Below are 18,176 nucleotides of genomic sequence, written 5' to 3' on the forward strand. Positions count from 1 at the left end.
ACTATAGTTGTAACAATACTGTCAAAACAGTGGAAAACCATGCTAGCTAATAATTTTTTGTTATTGATAAAGACACTTTAGTCTGATAGAACAATGTCAGGTGGAGAAAAGTCTCTGAAGGTCATTGCTTTTTTTTCTCGGTGAGAATTATTTTATTGAAATAAAAGCTGCAAGTCCAGAGTGAAGCACATGTAACAAGCTTATTTCAGAGAGATATTTACTGCAGCAAACTTGTCAAGCGAAGAGGGCAACATCTCGGGCTGCAGTTTAACCCCCATTTACACCTCCATAAAAGCAGGTTGGCACCCACAGGGACAGTCCCGGCTCTCCCCCCCCGTGCCACCTCCCCGTGCACATGGAGAACTGAGAGGAATGTCTGCCGGTGGCAGAAAATTAATAATGATATTGTCAGTGCTTGCCGCAAGCGTGCTGCAGCGACCTGCTCTGCAAGCATCTCTGGGTTGCACAGAGACAATCTGCTCTTGCCCAGCCACAAATGTGCTTATAATCCTTCCTCGGGGTCACTGTGTCGGGGTCAGTGGAAATTAAACTCATCAGCAAACCTCCTCTTAGAGAAAAGGACCATTGGAGAATGTATGAGGGTGTGCTGGCAACGAGCCCTGTGAACCTCAGAGCCATAAAGACCTCTGCCTCCACAAATCCCAAAGACATCAGGGAAGAGAAAAAACGAGAAAGGAGGAAACTGTCAGACTGAAAGAAAGCAACCACAAGATCACACCCTGAAGCCTAGAGGTGCCATCAATACGACGCTGTATACTTAAGCAAGTTTCCAGGTCATCATTTTACTCTCTTGGGTTCTTACTTTCAAATGTTGTTTCAATGTGTGTTGCTGTGAAAGAGGAGCTGGCTTCCCGAGAGCAAGAAACCTGCAGGTGGGCTGCATCTGGCTCAGGTTTTTTAAGACTAGCAGGGAGAAGAGGAGAACTATTAATACCAGTACCAAATAAAATTTCCTGTTGGGACTGTTGGGACGTGGCAGAGCAACTGCCCTGCGTGCACAGAAGTGTTTGGTGCCCAGTTAAGGCCCTTGACTTCTAATGACAGCTGAGCTCTAATATCTGTTTTGGCCTTTATAGGTGACTGCGACAGACAGGGGCTTCCAGATGACCATAGGAATGTACATGGTGACATAGGGCAGGTCTGTGCCCTCTGCTCCTGCCCAGTGCACCCTGGGCAGTGGGACCATACCCTGGAAAACAATGGTTGTGATAACACAGCACTGAGCTCCAGCCACCGGCTCCTGTCCCCAGCGTTGGTGTCACAGTCAGCGGCTCCTGGACCACGACCAACTCACAACCAGGTTTAGCCAGAGATGGAGGAGGCACTCAGGACTTTCTGTGGTTGGACATTCAGACACGCCTGAGGATATTTTTCCTTTCCTGGGCACTTTGTGCCCTGCATAAATCCCAAGCTCTCTACTACTTGAAAAGCTGGCTTTGAAGTACGTTGTCAGGGATGAACCCTGCCATGTCTCCTTTGCTCAGCCAGCTTTGGTGTCATCTGTGCATGGGTGCAGCGCAGGAGCAGCCTGGGGGCTCTCTTTGGGTCTCATTACACCCATAAAAATGAGAGGCGGGTGCCAAGGCAGGAGGTGCTGCTCTCCTCCCTTCCTCCTTCACCATCACCCACCCTCCCTCTCACCTCCCCCGCGCCAGCTCATCCCATCACAACACTGTTCGACAAGCTGGGTCAGTCATTTGGCTTGACAAAAACTCAAAGAGGGAATCCTAATTTAAAAGAAAAAAAAAAAAAAAGCATTAAAAAGCAGCTCCTGCTAGATCCAGCTGAAATATGGGGGCACGGATGGGCCACACACAGCGACAGAGCAGGTGGTGACACTGCCGCCTGTGCCCACGGTATTCCTTGCCCCAGGTTATAATGTGAAATGACACCCTCAGATCACTGGGATTTTGATGTCTGCTTCCCATCTCAGTAAATGAAACTGTGCTTGCATCCCTGACCTCGACTACAGCAGCATTTTCATTTTGTTTTACTTTTGTTTTCTGAAACATGAGACAAAGTCCTTCTTTGCTTTAAAAGCCCATTTTACCTGCTAAAGAGGGGTTTTTTTCCAGACAATACAGAATAATGATGACAACAAATGATAATTTCTCTTCCTTCCAGCTCTGGGGGGCAGGCAGAAGGGAAGGAGAAGGTTGTGACCCCGGTGTCACCAGGGGAGACACCAGAAGGAAACCGGCAGGCAGTGCCCTTGGTGAGCGCGAGGGGGAAGCCCTTGTCTCTGCTGCAAGAGGGGTTGCAGCTAGAAAAGTTTGGGAGCATCTGTAGGAAACAAAGATCCCCCACTCTGGGGCTCATTAACGATACTAGTCCTTCAGCACAACAGCATCGGCCAGCGGAAGTCCTAAAATACCAATTGCCAGGACTCAGAGCAAATTAAATATGCTCAGTACACTCCTGCACAGCCCTCTGAACTGCAGCCTACACAGTTGTGCTTTATCAGGGACCTAAAATTTACAAAATTAATTACACTTATGTTTAAATAACAGACGTGACACTTCTGCCATTATGAAAATATTAAGATCTTACAAACAGAAAATTACATGTAGCTACAGGAAGGCGGATGAGTTACGGAAACTAAAGAGTCTCTTTAGACAAATTTATCTTTAATGACTAACCACTAGAAGAGGGAAATAGTAATTTACTTGAATAATTAATGAATATATTTCAATATTATGCTTTTATTACTCATTAAACAAGCATAAAGATTAATCTTTAATTATAATTTAAGGAGAAATAGGTTTAACCTTTCAGTTTTTTGTTTCATAAAGAATTGCAGAGGGATTTGGGGGACTTCCAAAGATGCCCAAATAAAGGCGGAGATATTTGCCACATCTTCTATGGTATATGACAAACTCCTGGCCTGGGCCGCTGCCTGCTGAGAGGGTTTGCTGGTGCTGGCAGCACCAACACCACGGAGCAGCACAGCCCTGAGAGATCTGAACTCAAGAAAATTAACTTGGATAATTGAAGTAGTGAATTAATTTTATTGACTCTTTAAAATATAATTCATGTTTTGTGCTTTGTTTACTTATGTTTATTTAGCTCTAACATAATGGGTTTTTATAGTATCTGATGTAAGGCAGACTCCATCATACCATAACAGATGGCACAGATGTAGTGATAGAAATCGGGACTCTCCAATGCAAAGCATTCCAAGAGCCCCAAGACTGGGAGTGCACCCAACTTTCCTGCACACCATCTCATTCCCAAGGGAGCACAAAAAACTAGACATGTTTTCCAGTGTTGAGGGTATCAAAGATTTTCTTTTCTGCTTCTTCCAGGTGACCCAACTAGTTGTTTAATGTTTTCAATTGATTTACTTTTCAGGAGAATTATGTGACTTCAAACAGCCACAGATTTAAAACTGAAATGGAAAGAGGAATGCCAATCAATCAAATGAATCTTTTTCTTTAGTCAACTGGATTAAGTAACAGCCAGATGGCAATTAAAAAAAAAAAAAAAAAAAGAAAGGAAAAACAAAAGTAATTTGTTTAATGACCTGATTCTAGATAATATTTACAGAGGTGCCATTGGGAGGCAGCTGCGAGGGAGCTTCTCAGAGAGAACTGTTTTAACTCATTGGATATTGAGTCTGTTTACCACCAGGGCAATAAAACAACCTAATCAACTTGAATTAAGAAATCATAGAGTTTAGATGCATTGATTTAGCAGCCTTGCATACAGCTGCTGGGCAGACGAGCGTACTTTCACAGCTCTCTCACTGCTGAGGGCTTCATCAGTCAAGTGGGAAGTCCACACCTGAAGCTGCTGAGAAGACCAGATTGGGAGTCCTATTCCCAAACCCTACCTGTCCCCCTACTTGTCACATCTCTCCCCTGACTGCTCTTTCTGTGAGCTGTAAGAAGTATGAAATGCCATTTATTGCTATCACCTCTACTACTAGCAGCAACTTGCATCATGACGAAGAACATGACTGCAGGTGACAATGACAAAAAGGTCCTCCAGGAAGTCTCCTTCTGCTGCCACAAACCACAGAAAACACCTCATCCCCACTAACCCATCTCTGTGCTTCAGAGACTTTCTGCTCCGAGCATTGGGACAGATGCTGGAGCGGTGATGGGGTGGAACAGGAGCAGCAGGTCTCATGTTTTCTCACAAAATTAATATGGAAACACTATACACGTGGCAAGATTTCAAAGACAGCTACAGACCTGTAGTGGGTCACAATTCAACTTACCACTGAGAGGGTGAGGAATGGTGTATTGCTTTTTTTTGCTTGAAGTGGATGTTGAAGAAAGCTTGCGAGCAAGGGCTGCGTGGTTGCCTGCAGGAGCATCGCTCTGCTGGGCTTTCCTCAGCTGGACCATGTGTTCGAGCCTCCTCAGCCTTTCTTGTGAACGAGAGATGAACTGAGGCTTATGGATTTCCAGTGCTTCCTAAATGCAACAGAGAAAACACTTTGTTTTAAAAAAAATTAAAAGGAAGAAAAAATTGTGATATGCATCTAAGTGGATTCAGTAAGAGATGATTAATGAAAATCATTGCTTTTCTACACAGAAGTTAGCAAACTACCTTCCTGTATGTCTTTACTTCCTTTGCTATTAGAAAGCTGCTTTGGTGTGAAATTTCCAGACCAGACAAAGGAGAATTTCGGAAAAAAAAACAAAAAACCCACCACCAACAAAAAAATATCAAACCCAAACCCAACTTTCAGAAAACAGATCCAAAAGGTTTTGAAGTACGTATTTTTATAAGTTATCCAAATTCAAGTTCTTGGTGTTTTGCCTATTTCCTTGTCTCACCCCATTGCCGAAGCAGCTTGTCACTAACAGTTCACAAACTTTCCTGTTTATTTAGATTGTCATGCAGATCTATTCGTGGATGATCCAGAAAGAGAACGCTTCCCAGTCAAAGGCTGTTTCAGCATCTAGGAATGTCTCAGGGCAGAAGATGGGAGTGGAGATTGATCTTCAACACATGCTGGAGGAGAAGACAGGAAAGCGCTTCTGGTGACGGTGCTTGGTATCAACCTGGGGTCACGTCCATACCCACGGCTGCCGCTCATGGCGCTGGATGTCATCCCCATTTGGGAAACTGGCAGTTCCAAGGGTGTCTTGTGTCTCCAAAGTGTCTTTGGGAAAGTTGTAAATCCTCAGACTTTTACCATGTTCCTCTACAGGAATGGCAGGTGGAGCTTAGAATGGGGACACTGTACAACCAAACAGCCAAGCAAGTCTTAGCAGCTTATGCAAGTTACCAAAACTTCACTGGAAAGGAGAAAAGTCAAGGTAATGCAAACTTCTGCCCTCAGCCACTTACCAGGAAGCAAAGCCCATCCACGAAAGAAAAAAGAAAAAAGAAAAAAAAAAAAAAAATCAATCCCCATATTAACAGCAACAATAACAACAAATTGATATTTTACCCGCAGTGTCCACGGGACTGGTGGGGTTTTCTCAGGCTGGGAGCCGGTTTCTGGCTGGGTGAGCGCGTTGTTTTTCTCACGAGCAGCATCTGGTGAGAGAGCCACGGATAGCATTACCCGGCTGGCTCGCTCCCACTTGTCCTCCTCCTTGCATTCCTTTATTTTGTCACTTGAACCACAGAATTCATAATCACCTTCGAGAGATTTAAAAGTTCATTAAGAGTGCATGGTTAATTTTTTATTGGGTTCTCCACCTCATTAGACATAGAGGGCAATTTCTGAAATAAGAATGCCAAGGTATTATTAATAGGCCTCATTAAGCAGAATAGATCAAATCTAATCATAGGTGCTACTCACTGCCCTGTGACACCCAGAGTATCTTTCACATTAAGCCAGACATCACATCGAAGCATAATTAAACCGCTCAGATGCTTAGCTCTATTTGCTGGTATTTGCTTCCCAAAAGCAAGACGGTTCTGTAACACAGAAGTGGCATCATGAAAGCAAAGGATTCCCCGCTGCGACTTGCAGCTTGAGTTCATTTCAATTTATTGCACGTATGTAGGAAATAACATATTGTGATGGACCTTAATCACATATCATTTCTCTTTGACGATACTGAGACTTTAATAAACACTACTCTTTTTACTTTTTCCTTTGCTGATAATATGATTTCATTACCATTTCTATATATTCATTCATTCATATATTCATTCTATATATTCAGTCTTTCCAGTGGAAAGACTCCTTGAAAAAAATAATAAACAAAAGGTTAACATGCATTATAGCCTATTATTATGAAAGCTGTCAATTCACATTGAGAAAAAAAGATTTTTTTTCTAGACTTTTAATTATGCTTTAATGCTCTATGACTGATACTCCCTGCACAAATTAGGACCAAAAGAGGCTATGTGCTCAAAACCCAGAGTTGACAAGATTCTCATTTAGAGGACAAAATTAATCCAAAATAACAAAAGAACTTCAGAAGAGCTCCATATGAGCTATTTTGAAAAGTCACACTGGAGTACTTCTTCCTTGCCAAATAATTTGATTTCTAGAACTAAATATCTGGGAATAAAGCCCATTACTGTTTTATTTCAATTTTTGGTTACAATAAACTTAAAATATTTTCCTCTTTATGACATATTGTACATATTATATTGTACTTAAAAAAATATTAAAATGATCTGTGTTGGGTACATGTGCCTTATAAAAGCCTGAACTGCATTTCCTCCCTAATACTGTTCTTGTTAACATTTTGGAAAAAATCTTGAAACTTGCGAACATGAAATTAAACTCCTCGATAAGTCAGGTTTACAGAGGTGTTGATTAACTTTATCTTTGACAGATCTCAGTGGATGCTTCACTTTTGTAAAACTAAGTTACTTCCAGCTAGTGACATGGCATGATTTAACTTCAGGCACTGAAAGCAGAATGTGGGCTTTTCTCAGCTAAATGGGTGTTACATTCAGTAGCTTTATAGTCAATAATGAAAAAGCTTTGCCTACCTGCCTGCAAAAAATCTGTAAAAAATGTTGTAAGAAAAAAAGGCTATATGATCATTATAGCATTTTTAAGGTCGTCTTGGAGTAAATTTCTCACAAACCTATTGATGCTAAAGACAAATTAATCTATAGAATATCCCAGATGCCTTCTGCAAGAACACCTTGTGCATGAATATATCTGCTTGTGTCATCTCTGTTTTAGCTGTGTGAATAAGTGCTGGAAATAAGACATCCCAAATGGTGCTACCTAGAAGAAATTACATTTTATGTGCTGAAACCTTGCTGATAATCAATTGTTAAACCTCTTCTTTTCTTTTCTTCACAATAATCTCTGCAAATGAGGTATTTTGTGCTATGCTTGTGCAGCACATAGTTCAGGTTGTTGTGTCAAAAAAAAAAAGATCACAGAAGTGAAAGAAAGGTATCAGAACAAGGTTATAAAACTAACCTCACTTCTGGTGTTTCTTGGTTGGACTGGGAATGCTTGACTCTGCAATTTTAATGCTTTTTCAAGACTTTTTGAATCTACTTACAAAGTAAGCCTATCTTTCCCATTTTAATCTTGTTTTCTATTAACCATAGCAATGTATACAGTCAGATTAGTTGATTGATCTCTCACCAGATGACTCATACTCAGCACTTAAAGCTGGACAAAAACGGACTGACTTTCCATTATTTCACTTTTTTCTTTGAGACTGATCTCATCTTATTATTGAAACCATATTCCTAACAACCACAGTAGGATTTGTACCTTACTTTTTAGGAGCTGGTTTTGCATGTGAACATTTTCTTCCCAGAGGATCCTTGATGAAGCTTTTATATTGCACATACTCCGGGAGACAGAGATTTTTGGTTTCAGGACACCCTGTGCTTGGATCTCTTTGGATTTGGAGGTGCCCTTGGAGGGATCTCTCCTTTCCGATGAGCCCTCAGTAGCAGCAGCGCTTGCCTTTCTGGAAGCTGTGTCTGGAAGAGAGCCAGAGGCCCTTGCGCTGCTCCTGCCCGTGGTGCATTGCTGCTTCTTGCTTCCCGACAGCATTTGTGTTCCTGTGAAAAACAGAAAAGAAAAAAAACCAACCCCAAATACTACAGCATGGGAACATTTCTCTTCTCAGTTCTCTGGTCCTCACAATTTTTATTTCCTGTGAAACTGCTTCTGGTCATATATTTTAAAAGTTGTAACTGATACAAATTTTATCATGACTGTGCTGCAACAAAATGTTTCTGATAGAAATAATCACAGAGGATACTCTTCATAAAAATAAATTACCATTCTAAATAATATAGATACACCCTGATGAGCATCATGGAAGGAGTCAAGATACCTCTAACATAAAGGTACATTATGTGTCCTCCTCTTGCCTCTTATTCTCTTGAGAGGAATATTTTAGATTGGTTAAACCTGATCAAAATTATCATTTCAGATCCAACAGTGGCTGTGATGAGAATTGATGTCAAAGTGGTTTGGGGATCAGGTTTTTAAGCTCTCCATAGCAGGGTGGCTGCCTCAGGAGCATCCCCCATCTCCAAAATTTCTAGTGCCCTGTTCTGCCTCTGTGCAAAGCTGCAGCAGGAACCAGCAGCAAAAAGGTCAGATTTGTGCAAGATATGTTTTCCACTGAAATTGTTTTGATAAGGAGGATGTATCACAGCAGCTACAGCTGCAGGACAGCCACGTCAAAAGCGACAGAGCTAGTCAGGAAAGCTCTGTGCTATACAAACCTTGGAAGATGATTCAAGCTGCCCACCACGGCTGCCAGCAAAACCCTAGAAAACTGAGAGTCTGGGAAAATCAGTACACAGAAGTGTCCATTTTCCAAAGGGCATTTAAGGCAGAATTTTGAAGGGAGAAAAGAGAATAGGGGAAAAAAAATAATCAGGAGGTGAAATCCAAAGAATTAGGGACAAGATGAAAAGGGCATCAGAATCAGCAAAGAGAGGAGAGAAAGAATGAGCAGATGGGAACTGTTTTATGTCTCTATAAAACCACCCTGCAGTGGTCCCTGGTATGCGGGACCCACACGGCCATGCACACAGCACGACTCTGCTCTTCTTTTTTTTAATCATGTGCATAACTTGTCTATTAGCAGCCCTAGTCACAGGCTGACTCGAGACCTAGAGATTTATGTAGGTGGAAATGACCAATAGCTATTAAAAAACTCTGAAAGAAGGCAACTGAGAGATTTGGGAGGTAGAAGGGAAAAAAAAACCCAAGTGGTTTCAGACTTAACCATAAGCCCAAACAAATCAGGCAGGGCTTGTCCCATTCTGTATTGTGGACATAACATATTTAATAAACGACTCGTGTTTCATGACAAACACTTTTTCAAAAGCAGCCACATAATTCTTTTCTCTGCTGACTCATCCTCAACAGCTGCCCCTCTCTAAACACTTCTTTCCAATGTCTTGGCTGAGGACAGAGGGAAGATTAGAAGTGTTTTTCTCCTTTGATCCAATCCACGAGGACAGGTGACATGCCACATCACGTTAGACGCTTCCTTATGTCACAGTCATTAAGTAAAATTAGATCCTGCACTGTGGTGCAGGAAGCTTTCAGTTCTCTTTCCTATTCTTAATCCACTCACAATAGATGAGAAATATTCTTTGCCACAAAATGACGGTCTCCTACACATTCTAATGTTCTGAATGGCTCATGTTTCTTTTTTGATCAACCTGTATTTCTGAGGAAAACAGAGGCATTAAGGTACAGCATCATGTTCTTCCTTTACCATGCAGATCAGAAAGCTTTTAACATCTTTGTTAAAAGATTTATGTAACTGCCCATACAGGAAGAAGGACTCAACTCTTCTGGAGATCCTCTCATCAGGGATCCATGAAGATCAGCATAGACAGAAAAATTAACTTTTTTCTAATTAACTTCACTGTGATAAACCCCGTCCTAAGCAATTTCACAGCCATAGAGAAAATCTGGTGAAAGCAAGGAAGTGCACACAGTGCTCCCAAATTCTAGGCTAGCATCCAAGTTGTCCCTCTTCTCCCTGGTATAACTTACTTTTCTCCTTGTTTTTCACACATTGCAAATATTCTCCTTGTCTTTTGTCAAAGCTTAGCTCTCTTCTCAATATAGTTTTGATGCAAATACTCTCAACAAACTGGATAGACTCAATTCTATCCCAGTTGGAGCTCATGCATACACAGTGATCTGTTCCTTCATTCCCCAACCGATCCCATACCTGCAGTTACACACTGTGTTTCTACAAATGTTTTATGACATATAAAGGGAAAAAAACCACTGGGACAGATTAATGGGGTCATGGGCATCAAAGAGTGTTTGTGGGAGGAGGTAGAAACAAGAAGCATGGTAGGAGAAGATGAAGAAAGCAGCAGGTAGCATTAAGTAACTGCAGAGCGGCAGAGAAGGAAGTCTCTTCACAAAGGCAGCCAAGATACTAGAAGGATAGAAAGAAAAAAAAAGGAGGGCAGCTAAGCCACAGAAAGAACTCGAATGGAAAACAGATTATCTCTTTAAATCATCTTTTAAATTAAAATAGTTTACTGGCCAGCAGAAAGCAGAGAGAAGAAAAGAAAGTGGAACGGAGGAAAGAGTTTCTGCTCATCCAAGGCAGCATCACAGTAGGAGATAATTTGCCTTCGTATCAAGAAATGGTCTGTGCAATAAATGTGTGTGTTGTGAAGCCAAACAGCTTCTTCACACGGATCGTCAGAGCGCTTCCACCACTGCTGTGTCCCCAGGAGAGGCTATTTGCTGCAGCTGGGCACTGGTATCCAAAACTACAGCACGAATCATCATGGTGGTGAAAATGGGCTGCCAGGTAGCAGAATAAAACAGTGGAGACCAGAGTGAGCGAAGGAGTTGTCTGTAAGTCACATCTCTCTAAAGTCTTAGAATACAGATCTGAACAAAAGAAAGAAGAGTTGCCTAGAGTATTCACACTCCATTTACTCCTAAGTACCAAACTCCCTATTTGTGGATATTGGCTTCCAAGTGTAAGTACAGTAACCTTCAAGAACTGAGAATTAAGCCCCAGGAATATTTCTTACATATAGTGCAAATGGAGACAGCCTTCCCTTTTGCACTGCACCCCTTCCCTGCTAAGAGAAACATCCCCAGTGGCATTCTGCCCATACGGTCTGGGGAATGCCTGCAGAGGTGTGGATGGGGAGAGAAAAAGATGATGGCTGCTTCTTAGCATTTTATGGCAACAAAAAGATGCCTAGGAAAGAATTTAAAAAAGCACAATTCCTTATGAAATTCAGGTATAAAACCACTGCATCCTTTCTGCATGAAAAGTGCCTTCCTTAGATCTTGCACTAATATTATAACTAAATCTTAATCCTTATTAGATTCATAGTATGGTGGGGATTTTTTTTGTGTAGTTAATTAAGGCAATAAGAAAAGGTGCGCCTTGTTCTTGTCTAACATAGAAGGCAATCAGAATAATAACGGAGCTGATTTGCTAAATTCTTTCCTCTAACTCCCTCTTGAATTAACCTTTCAATGCAAAAGGTACGCCCAGGCGCAGTCAATTCCCAGGAAAACACAGCAAAGCAAACCAGACATGGACTCCAAAGATCAACTCCCTCATCCTCAAAGCAGCTGTCAATTACCTTAACTAACGGATGCAGATGCAAATGATATTTAGAAAAAAAAAAAAAAGAAATAGGCAAAGGTACTTAAAGGTAAGATCACAGAGTTTCACTCTGTACGTTCTGGACCCATTTTTAATATACTATGTGGGGAATTAGGACTGTTACTCTCATTAAGACTATCTGGAATTGTATATCTAAATCCCCACACACCAAACTTGAAATATATATGCCCCTCTGAGAATAGCTAGAATTGCAACTGGATGACGAGCAATATGTGTTTTTTCTATTATCCCAGCTGAAGAAAGACTTTAAAACTAATGAACAAAGACATGCAAGTGTAATGCTTTGGGAGATACAGGAGAACAAAACTTGAAGAAACAGAAAGCAGAATGACTCCCTTAATAAAATTCAGCAAATACAGATCCTGGTTGTAAAAGTTCAGCTGCTTACAGGAGAAAAAGTTAAGGAACAAAATCATAATTACATTCGGAAAAAAGTCATTTTTGCCCTATGCAAGAAAAAAAAAAATACAACAGTTCAATTTTTAAATAATGACTTAGTGAAAACCATATGATATTGGAGGAGTTAAAAATATTCTGTAAAACCAGGGGCAGGTTTTCAAAAGCTCTTTTTTTTTTTTTCAAGAGTCCTTGATCTCTGAGTAAAATGAGTATATTGTTTTACTGTAAAGTATCTTTTTACATTTTCCTCCCTCTCCCTTCAGGGGGTTTTGCTAACAGGAAGTGACCCTGCATTACAGCAGGTTAAACTTGCCTTTCCTTGAAACACGGACAATTCAGGCAAACATCCACTTTTCCATTGTTACTTTTTTTTTTTTCCCCCTTTTCACTTTACAACAGGATAATGCAGCTTTTCATACTTTCATGTAAAACTCTTCCTAGCCTTTCAGTGTGGATTTTTGACAATTCATGACAAAGCACTTCTTTGAAACTGGCCAAAGCTCCTTTTAACAGACGCAGCGCTACAAATCCTCCCCGACCACCAAGCAAGCCTGACAAGAGGCGGCCGGGGAAGGAGACACACAGCGTTGATTCACTGTGTGTCATTAACGAGATCAGACATCGCCACTGTAGGTAGGCTTTACATTACAGACCACCTGCTGGGTTTTTCTTTTTTTTTTTTTTAAATTTAATAAAAGCCCCATGCCCTGGGCTGCTGAGCTCTCCCAGACCTCCGTGATGGGAGCTGACACTGCCAATACCCCAAGCAGAGAGGAGCAGCAATTAACGTTCCTTAAATGTGAGAAACTTCTACCTTCATCGAGATTTAGACCCAGGCACACGTAGGCGTAGGTTGTACAGAGCCCACACGTGCCTCAAGCGGGCAAGCAGCGACCCGTGATCCAAACCAAGACTCCAGCCTCCCGATGACAAAGACTGATGACTCAATTCCTCTCATGAATCAAGTATTACCACAGCTAAGCCATACGATCTTAGATATAAGTAAACAGACCGCATCATCTCAACAGCCTGGTAACACAGAAAAATGGAAACATTGAGAGCAATGACAATATTATTAGTTATTTCAGTGTTTGTCAAGGGATGGAGGATAGGATGGATAATTCATTGCTCAGATCACTGCCGAGGAAAAGATATCACTCGTAGTCAGTCGGCAAGGAGGGCTGCAAAAGTGAAATGTTTTTACTAAAATTTCTGCTGACCAGCAGTGACACCTGTGTCCCCAACTGGCTTTCGATGTTTGTCAAATGGCTCCAGTGTCAGATGCTGTTCAGCATTGGCATCCATGGAAACTATTTGAATAGCAAAAAAACCTGAGAGTAATGTAGCTCTGCCCATGCTCCCTGATCAAAACGTAATGCTTAACGAGGTCTTGGATTTAACTTTCAATAAAAACCTGGGCTGGATCCTAAGAAACAGGGCTGGGCCATGTCCTCAGCTCCATTCCCAGAATTATATACACCCAAAGTCAAGGGAACTTCACAAGCTTGAACCAAGAGAATCAGCCAGACTGTTACTCCCAATTAATATGACATTGTACCAATACTAATGCTTCCTTAAACAGCCCTGCCTGGTGAGGATAGGACTTAATTATCTCAGATATATCAATAACAGCTCAAGCTAAAAGTCTAGATTAAAAAATATTTCTAACAAAAAAGGCTGTTTTTTTTCTAGCCAGCTTTTTTGGGGTTTTGGGGTTGGTTTTTTTGGTGGTTTTTTTTAATGACGTTGACAGCTGTGGGCATATTTCTCAGAAGGAAGATGCTTTCTTTTCGCAAAAGCTGATATTTGTCTGTAGAAAGCTGTAATAATTCAAAAGAGAAAGCTTATCAAGTGTACCTAAGAGCTATTAGGCTTCAAACCTATAATCAGTCCAAAGTAGGAAGAGCCTCTTGATGTCAAGAAACAGCTTGTTTACAGAAGGCTTTTGGCAAAATTAGAGTGTAGTCCAACACTTGGCTTCAGAGCAAACAATCCCATAATGCAGCTAATCAACGGCACCTAACAATAAGTCTCTCTGTGGTGACTGCCAATTTATTTTCTCAAAACACTTTACAAATAATTAATCAATCTTCTCTCTCTTGGTGTTAAATAAGGGAACGCCACTTATTTCAGGGAGCTAATGGGTAGCAACGTGCCGCTCAGGACAGGATGTGACGCGCTGACTCCCAACCGCGCACTGAGAAGTTTGGTGGAACAAGAGTGTAATTTGCAATGACTGTACCAGCAAAAAGGATATGTTCCTGCCTGGCACCTGCAGGAGATCCTCTTACACTCTGAATCACGAGAACATATTATTGCTGCAGAATATTTTAGCGGTCAGGAAATAATCCACCCACATGATTTGATTTGACTGCTTGCACCAGTGAGTTCCCAATACCCAGCTGGTCGACAATGGCGTTTGTGTGTTTTACTAATGTTTTCCCCCTTTGCTTCCTATGTACTGGGATAGGATAAAAGGAAAAATATTCCCTTTTCATTAAACCTTTCATAATTTGGAGGTTGGTCAATCACCTGGTAATTATTTTCCCATTGAAGATAATTGGTCTTAGATTTTAGACTCATGCCTCGAATCATCATTGTTTTTCTTGTCGTGAATTGTGGGCCTTTCTATGTGTGTCTTTAACAAACCCAACACTCCCAGGCAACTGGTCCTGCGACTGAGAGGATCTCTGTTCATATTGTTAAGAACCATGGAAATGGTTATTGAAAATACTTTGAAATTTGCTGCTGTACTTATGAGACATTCTCTGTAACATCCACGTAACAAAAATCTCAGAGTTAGACACCCATGTTTGCATTTCAAGGGTGTCATGCAAGAAGCTATCAGGCACTATTGTAGTGACTGAAGGAGTAATCTGATGCAGTGTGACTTTAAAAAAAAAAAAAATTCTGGATGATTCAGAACATTTAAATGGTGATTTGCAGGGTAAGAAATGTATCAACCACTTGGTATTCTCATCATGTCAAAGACACCTAGTTGTTCAGCTCTTTCTGATAATTTACCGCAGCCAGACTGAGCCAAGTACTCATTTCACAGACTGCAGAAGACTTGCTCCTAGTTTAAACCAAGTGTGAATAAGGGGAAAATGAGGCCCTTTACTCCAGTGGCATAATGCAGTCACCGAATCCACATAGCCCATCTCTTTCTCTTAATCATTATTTTAACGATTCTAGTATTCAGTCCTCCAGCGCTTGCCCTGAGTGCTAACGAGTGACTTGCCCCCTCCAGAGTCTTTCACTTCAAATTGTCTCACATTTTTACCAACTCTGACAACTCAAGATAAAAATGTCCACCCTGAACAAGATGGAAAACAGTGGAAAAATCAAACCTTTAACTTTCAGGTGCCAAAACAAGGAGAGCTGAACTTTAATTTGGATCTTCAGCAGACAATATGATCATCTTTGGGAAAATTATTCTAATTTATCTGTTTCATTCATGGAATGCTGTGCATCATTAACAGGGCAGACAACCTTCTGACTTCAATGGAAACAATGGTCTTTCTATCCAAAGATTCACTGCTATGCCCCATAGTATAAAACTAAGCCTTTAGTCTGCGAAAGGCATGTTTCCTGCAGGTGGGGAGCTCCTTCAGCTCCAGTCAAATTACTTTATGGTCATGCCCTTAAACAAGTGGGAAAAAAACAACGAAAAACCCCCACAAAACGAAACAAAAAACCAAGCCCCACTCCCACCCATCCATGGCTGCTTGTTGCCTAAAACCACAAAGAAATTACTAAAGAACAGTTAGCTCCAAGGGGAAATGCGAGTGCTCTATTCACAGGCACATCACAGTGCCACCAAATCACCAGTGCCATCACTGAAAACCAGTCTAGGGGTAACTTTGGCTGACACAGCCTTGGGCACCATCTCTCCCTCTTGCTTACGTCTGATGCTATGACCTCTAATGGTAGCTATACATCCATATGATGGGGCAAAAGTCCACATTGCTCTTCTGAGCTTCATAGTTTTTCTAAATAAGTGAAAACGCCACACTGATCCCTTGATTCTCCTCTTAACACCTGACAAGCAGCATCAGCCCTTCCTTTGTCACACCAGAGGATAGGGAAATTGGCAACAGGCATTTGAAACAAGGAGCAAAGCTCAAGACGTTGGTACTCCATAAACATAAAAGGACCCTCCAGAAAAGAGGAGGCATACCCTTCCTTTTACAATGAATAAAAAAACTTCCAAGTTAAGGGGAGGCAACTCCTACTGCCCATCACACAGATTGGGGTCTGTCTCAAAGGCTGTCAGCATCTTCCAGAGTCACTCATAGCCAAGGACTGCCACTTCCTCACTGAGTTTTCAACATCTGTAAGGACTGAGTCCTCAATTTCTCAGCTTTCATACAGTATATGAAGGTCACATTGCAACATGACACAGACCCAATGACACAAAACGTCTAGACTAAGGAAAATTGACAACCTCCTCCATTTTAAATTTATACCAGATGAAGTGAAACATCAAAGGAGCTCCTTTTAATGGGCTTTTTGGCATGCGGTCCTTTGTTCTTAACAAGTCAGCACCAGCTGCTATGTCCATAATGCCAAGTCAGTAATGTCCCCAGCCAGATCCTCGGCTGATGTAAACCAGTGTCACTCCTCTGAAGGCAGATATTTCTATTGGTTGACATCAGCTGAAGATTTGGCTCCTCATGCTTAGCAGGTGCAAGCTAAAGTAAAATCTTCTGTGCCATATTTCATATTTCTCCTGTCTTCACCATCACTACTGCTGTACACATTCTCAGGCTGGAGAGTTAATTAGCATCAGCTGTAGCTACTCAAGTTTCTATACAATAAATTCCATATTGTAAGGAACAGCTTTCGTCTAATTATATCTTGTTCGTGTATATATATATATATTTCACACACACACACTATCTTGTTCTCTGGGTTATTGCGTGGTGACTTTCCCATAAACAGAAAATGAAGTGAGAACACCAGACAGGCCACATTCATTCATCGCAACACTTCAAATACTATTTAATAATTGAAAGTAAATACAATTAATAGTCTTCAGCTTTAAGGTTGCCTACATTAGCCCATCATGATTACCCTGAGTATATATTAGTTTAAAGGTGACCTACAAATATTTTCTTGATATACAAACATCTCAAATGCCATTTTCAATCTGTATTTAAAACAAAAACGTTTTTTTGCTTTACAGGTAGCAACATATCAAAATCCCACAGCACCAACTGTTATGATTTTACTCTAATACAAGCATATATAGAGAGACATGCACACTACATAAAAAATTAAAATAGCTTCTGAAACAAATTAGTCTAGTTATTTACCCCTTAATAAACATGCTGCTGGCTTCAGCACTTGTTAATAAAACTCTTGTTTAAGAAGGAAACAGAAGTCTATAATCACCTGGGGCCATTCAACACCCCAAAAGCCCAGATCCCATTTCAGTTTTCCCTATTCACTGTCTTGGGTTGCTTTAATTAAGAAAATTATGCTTTCAAGTCACCTGCCATTCTCTTGTGGAAAAAGGCAACCACAATATCAGCTCTCTGATCTGTCTTGTTCACTGATTTAAATGTGTTCTTCCCCTTCTTGAGTGCTTCATTCCTGAATTCTGCAGAAGGGACCTCGGCAGTGCAGCCCCCCAGCCCAGACATGCCCTGTGTTTGCACTTACTGCTGCCCATGTCCATGGTCACAACCACCACCACTGCACTATATTCACCTTCCATTGCTGACTCACTCATACTTCATCACAGAACCATAGAATGGTTTGGGTTGGAAGGGACCTCGAAGACCATCTAGTTTCAACCCCCTGCCGGGGGCACCTCCCACCAGATCAGGTTGCTCCAAGCCCCATCCAGCCTGGCCTTGAACACCTGCAGGGATGGGGTATCCACAGCTTCTCTGCGCAACTTGGGCCAGTGTCTCATCACAGTAAAGAATTTCTTCCTAATAGCTAATCTAAATCTCCCCTCTTTCAGTTTAAAGCTGTAACCCCTCACCATATCACTCCCCTCCCTGATCAAGAGTCCCTCTCAATCTCTCCTGTCCTGATTTCCCTAGTTGTGGGTAGTTTACATACAACTGTGATTCATGAGATGCCCTTTTGTCATTTCCCCCCACCCTCCTTGCTCATTCTTCACATCTTCTGTATCTCAACATAGGGCTGTGGGAGCCAGCACAGCACCTACCATCCAAACTGGATTTACGTTTCTCT

At 41.4% G+C, this 18,176-nt stretch overlaps 1 protein-coding gene across 1 annotated transcript in view; it reads right to left on the minus strand.

Annotated features, from left to right (window-relative positions):
* The window catches only part of C15H10orf90 (chromosome 15 C10orf90 homolog), a 68,441-nt gene that overhangs the window by 9,420 nt on the left and 40,845 nt on the right, over positions 1 to 18,176 (minus strand). The window contains 3 exon segments of the mRNA XM_074159095.1: positions 4,244 to 4,442; positions 5,429 to 5,622; positions 7,690 to 7,980. Coding sequence (XP_074015196.1) covers positions 4,244 to 4,442; positions 5,429 to 5,622; positions 7,690 to 7,980 — 684 coding nt within the window.

Source organism: Numenius arquata, chromosome 15, assembly GCF_964106895.1.
Source record: "Numenius arquata chromosome 15, bNumArq3.hap1.1, whole genome shotgun sequence".
Taxonomy (NCBI): Eukaryota; Metazoa; Chordata; class Aves; order Charadriiformes; family Scolopacidae; genus Numenius; species Numenius arquata.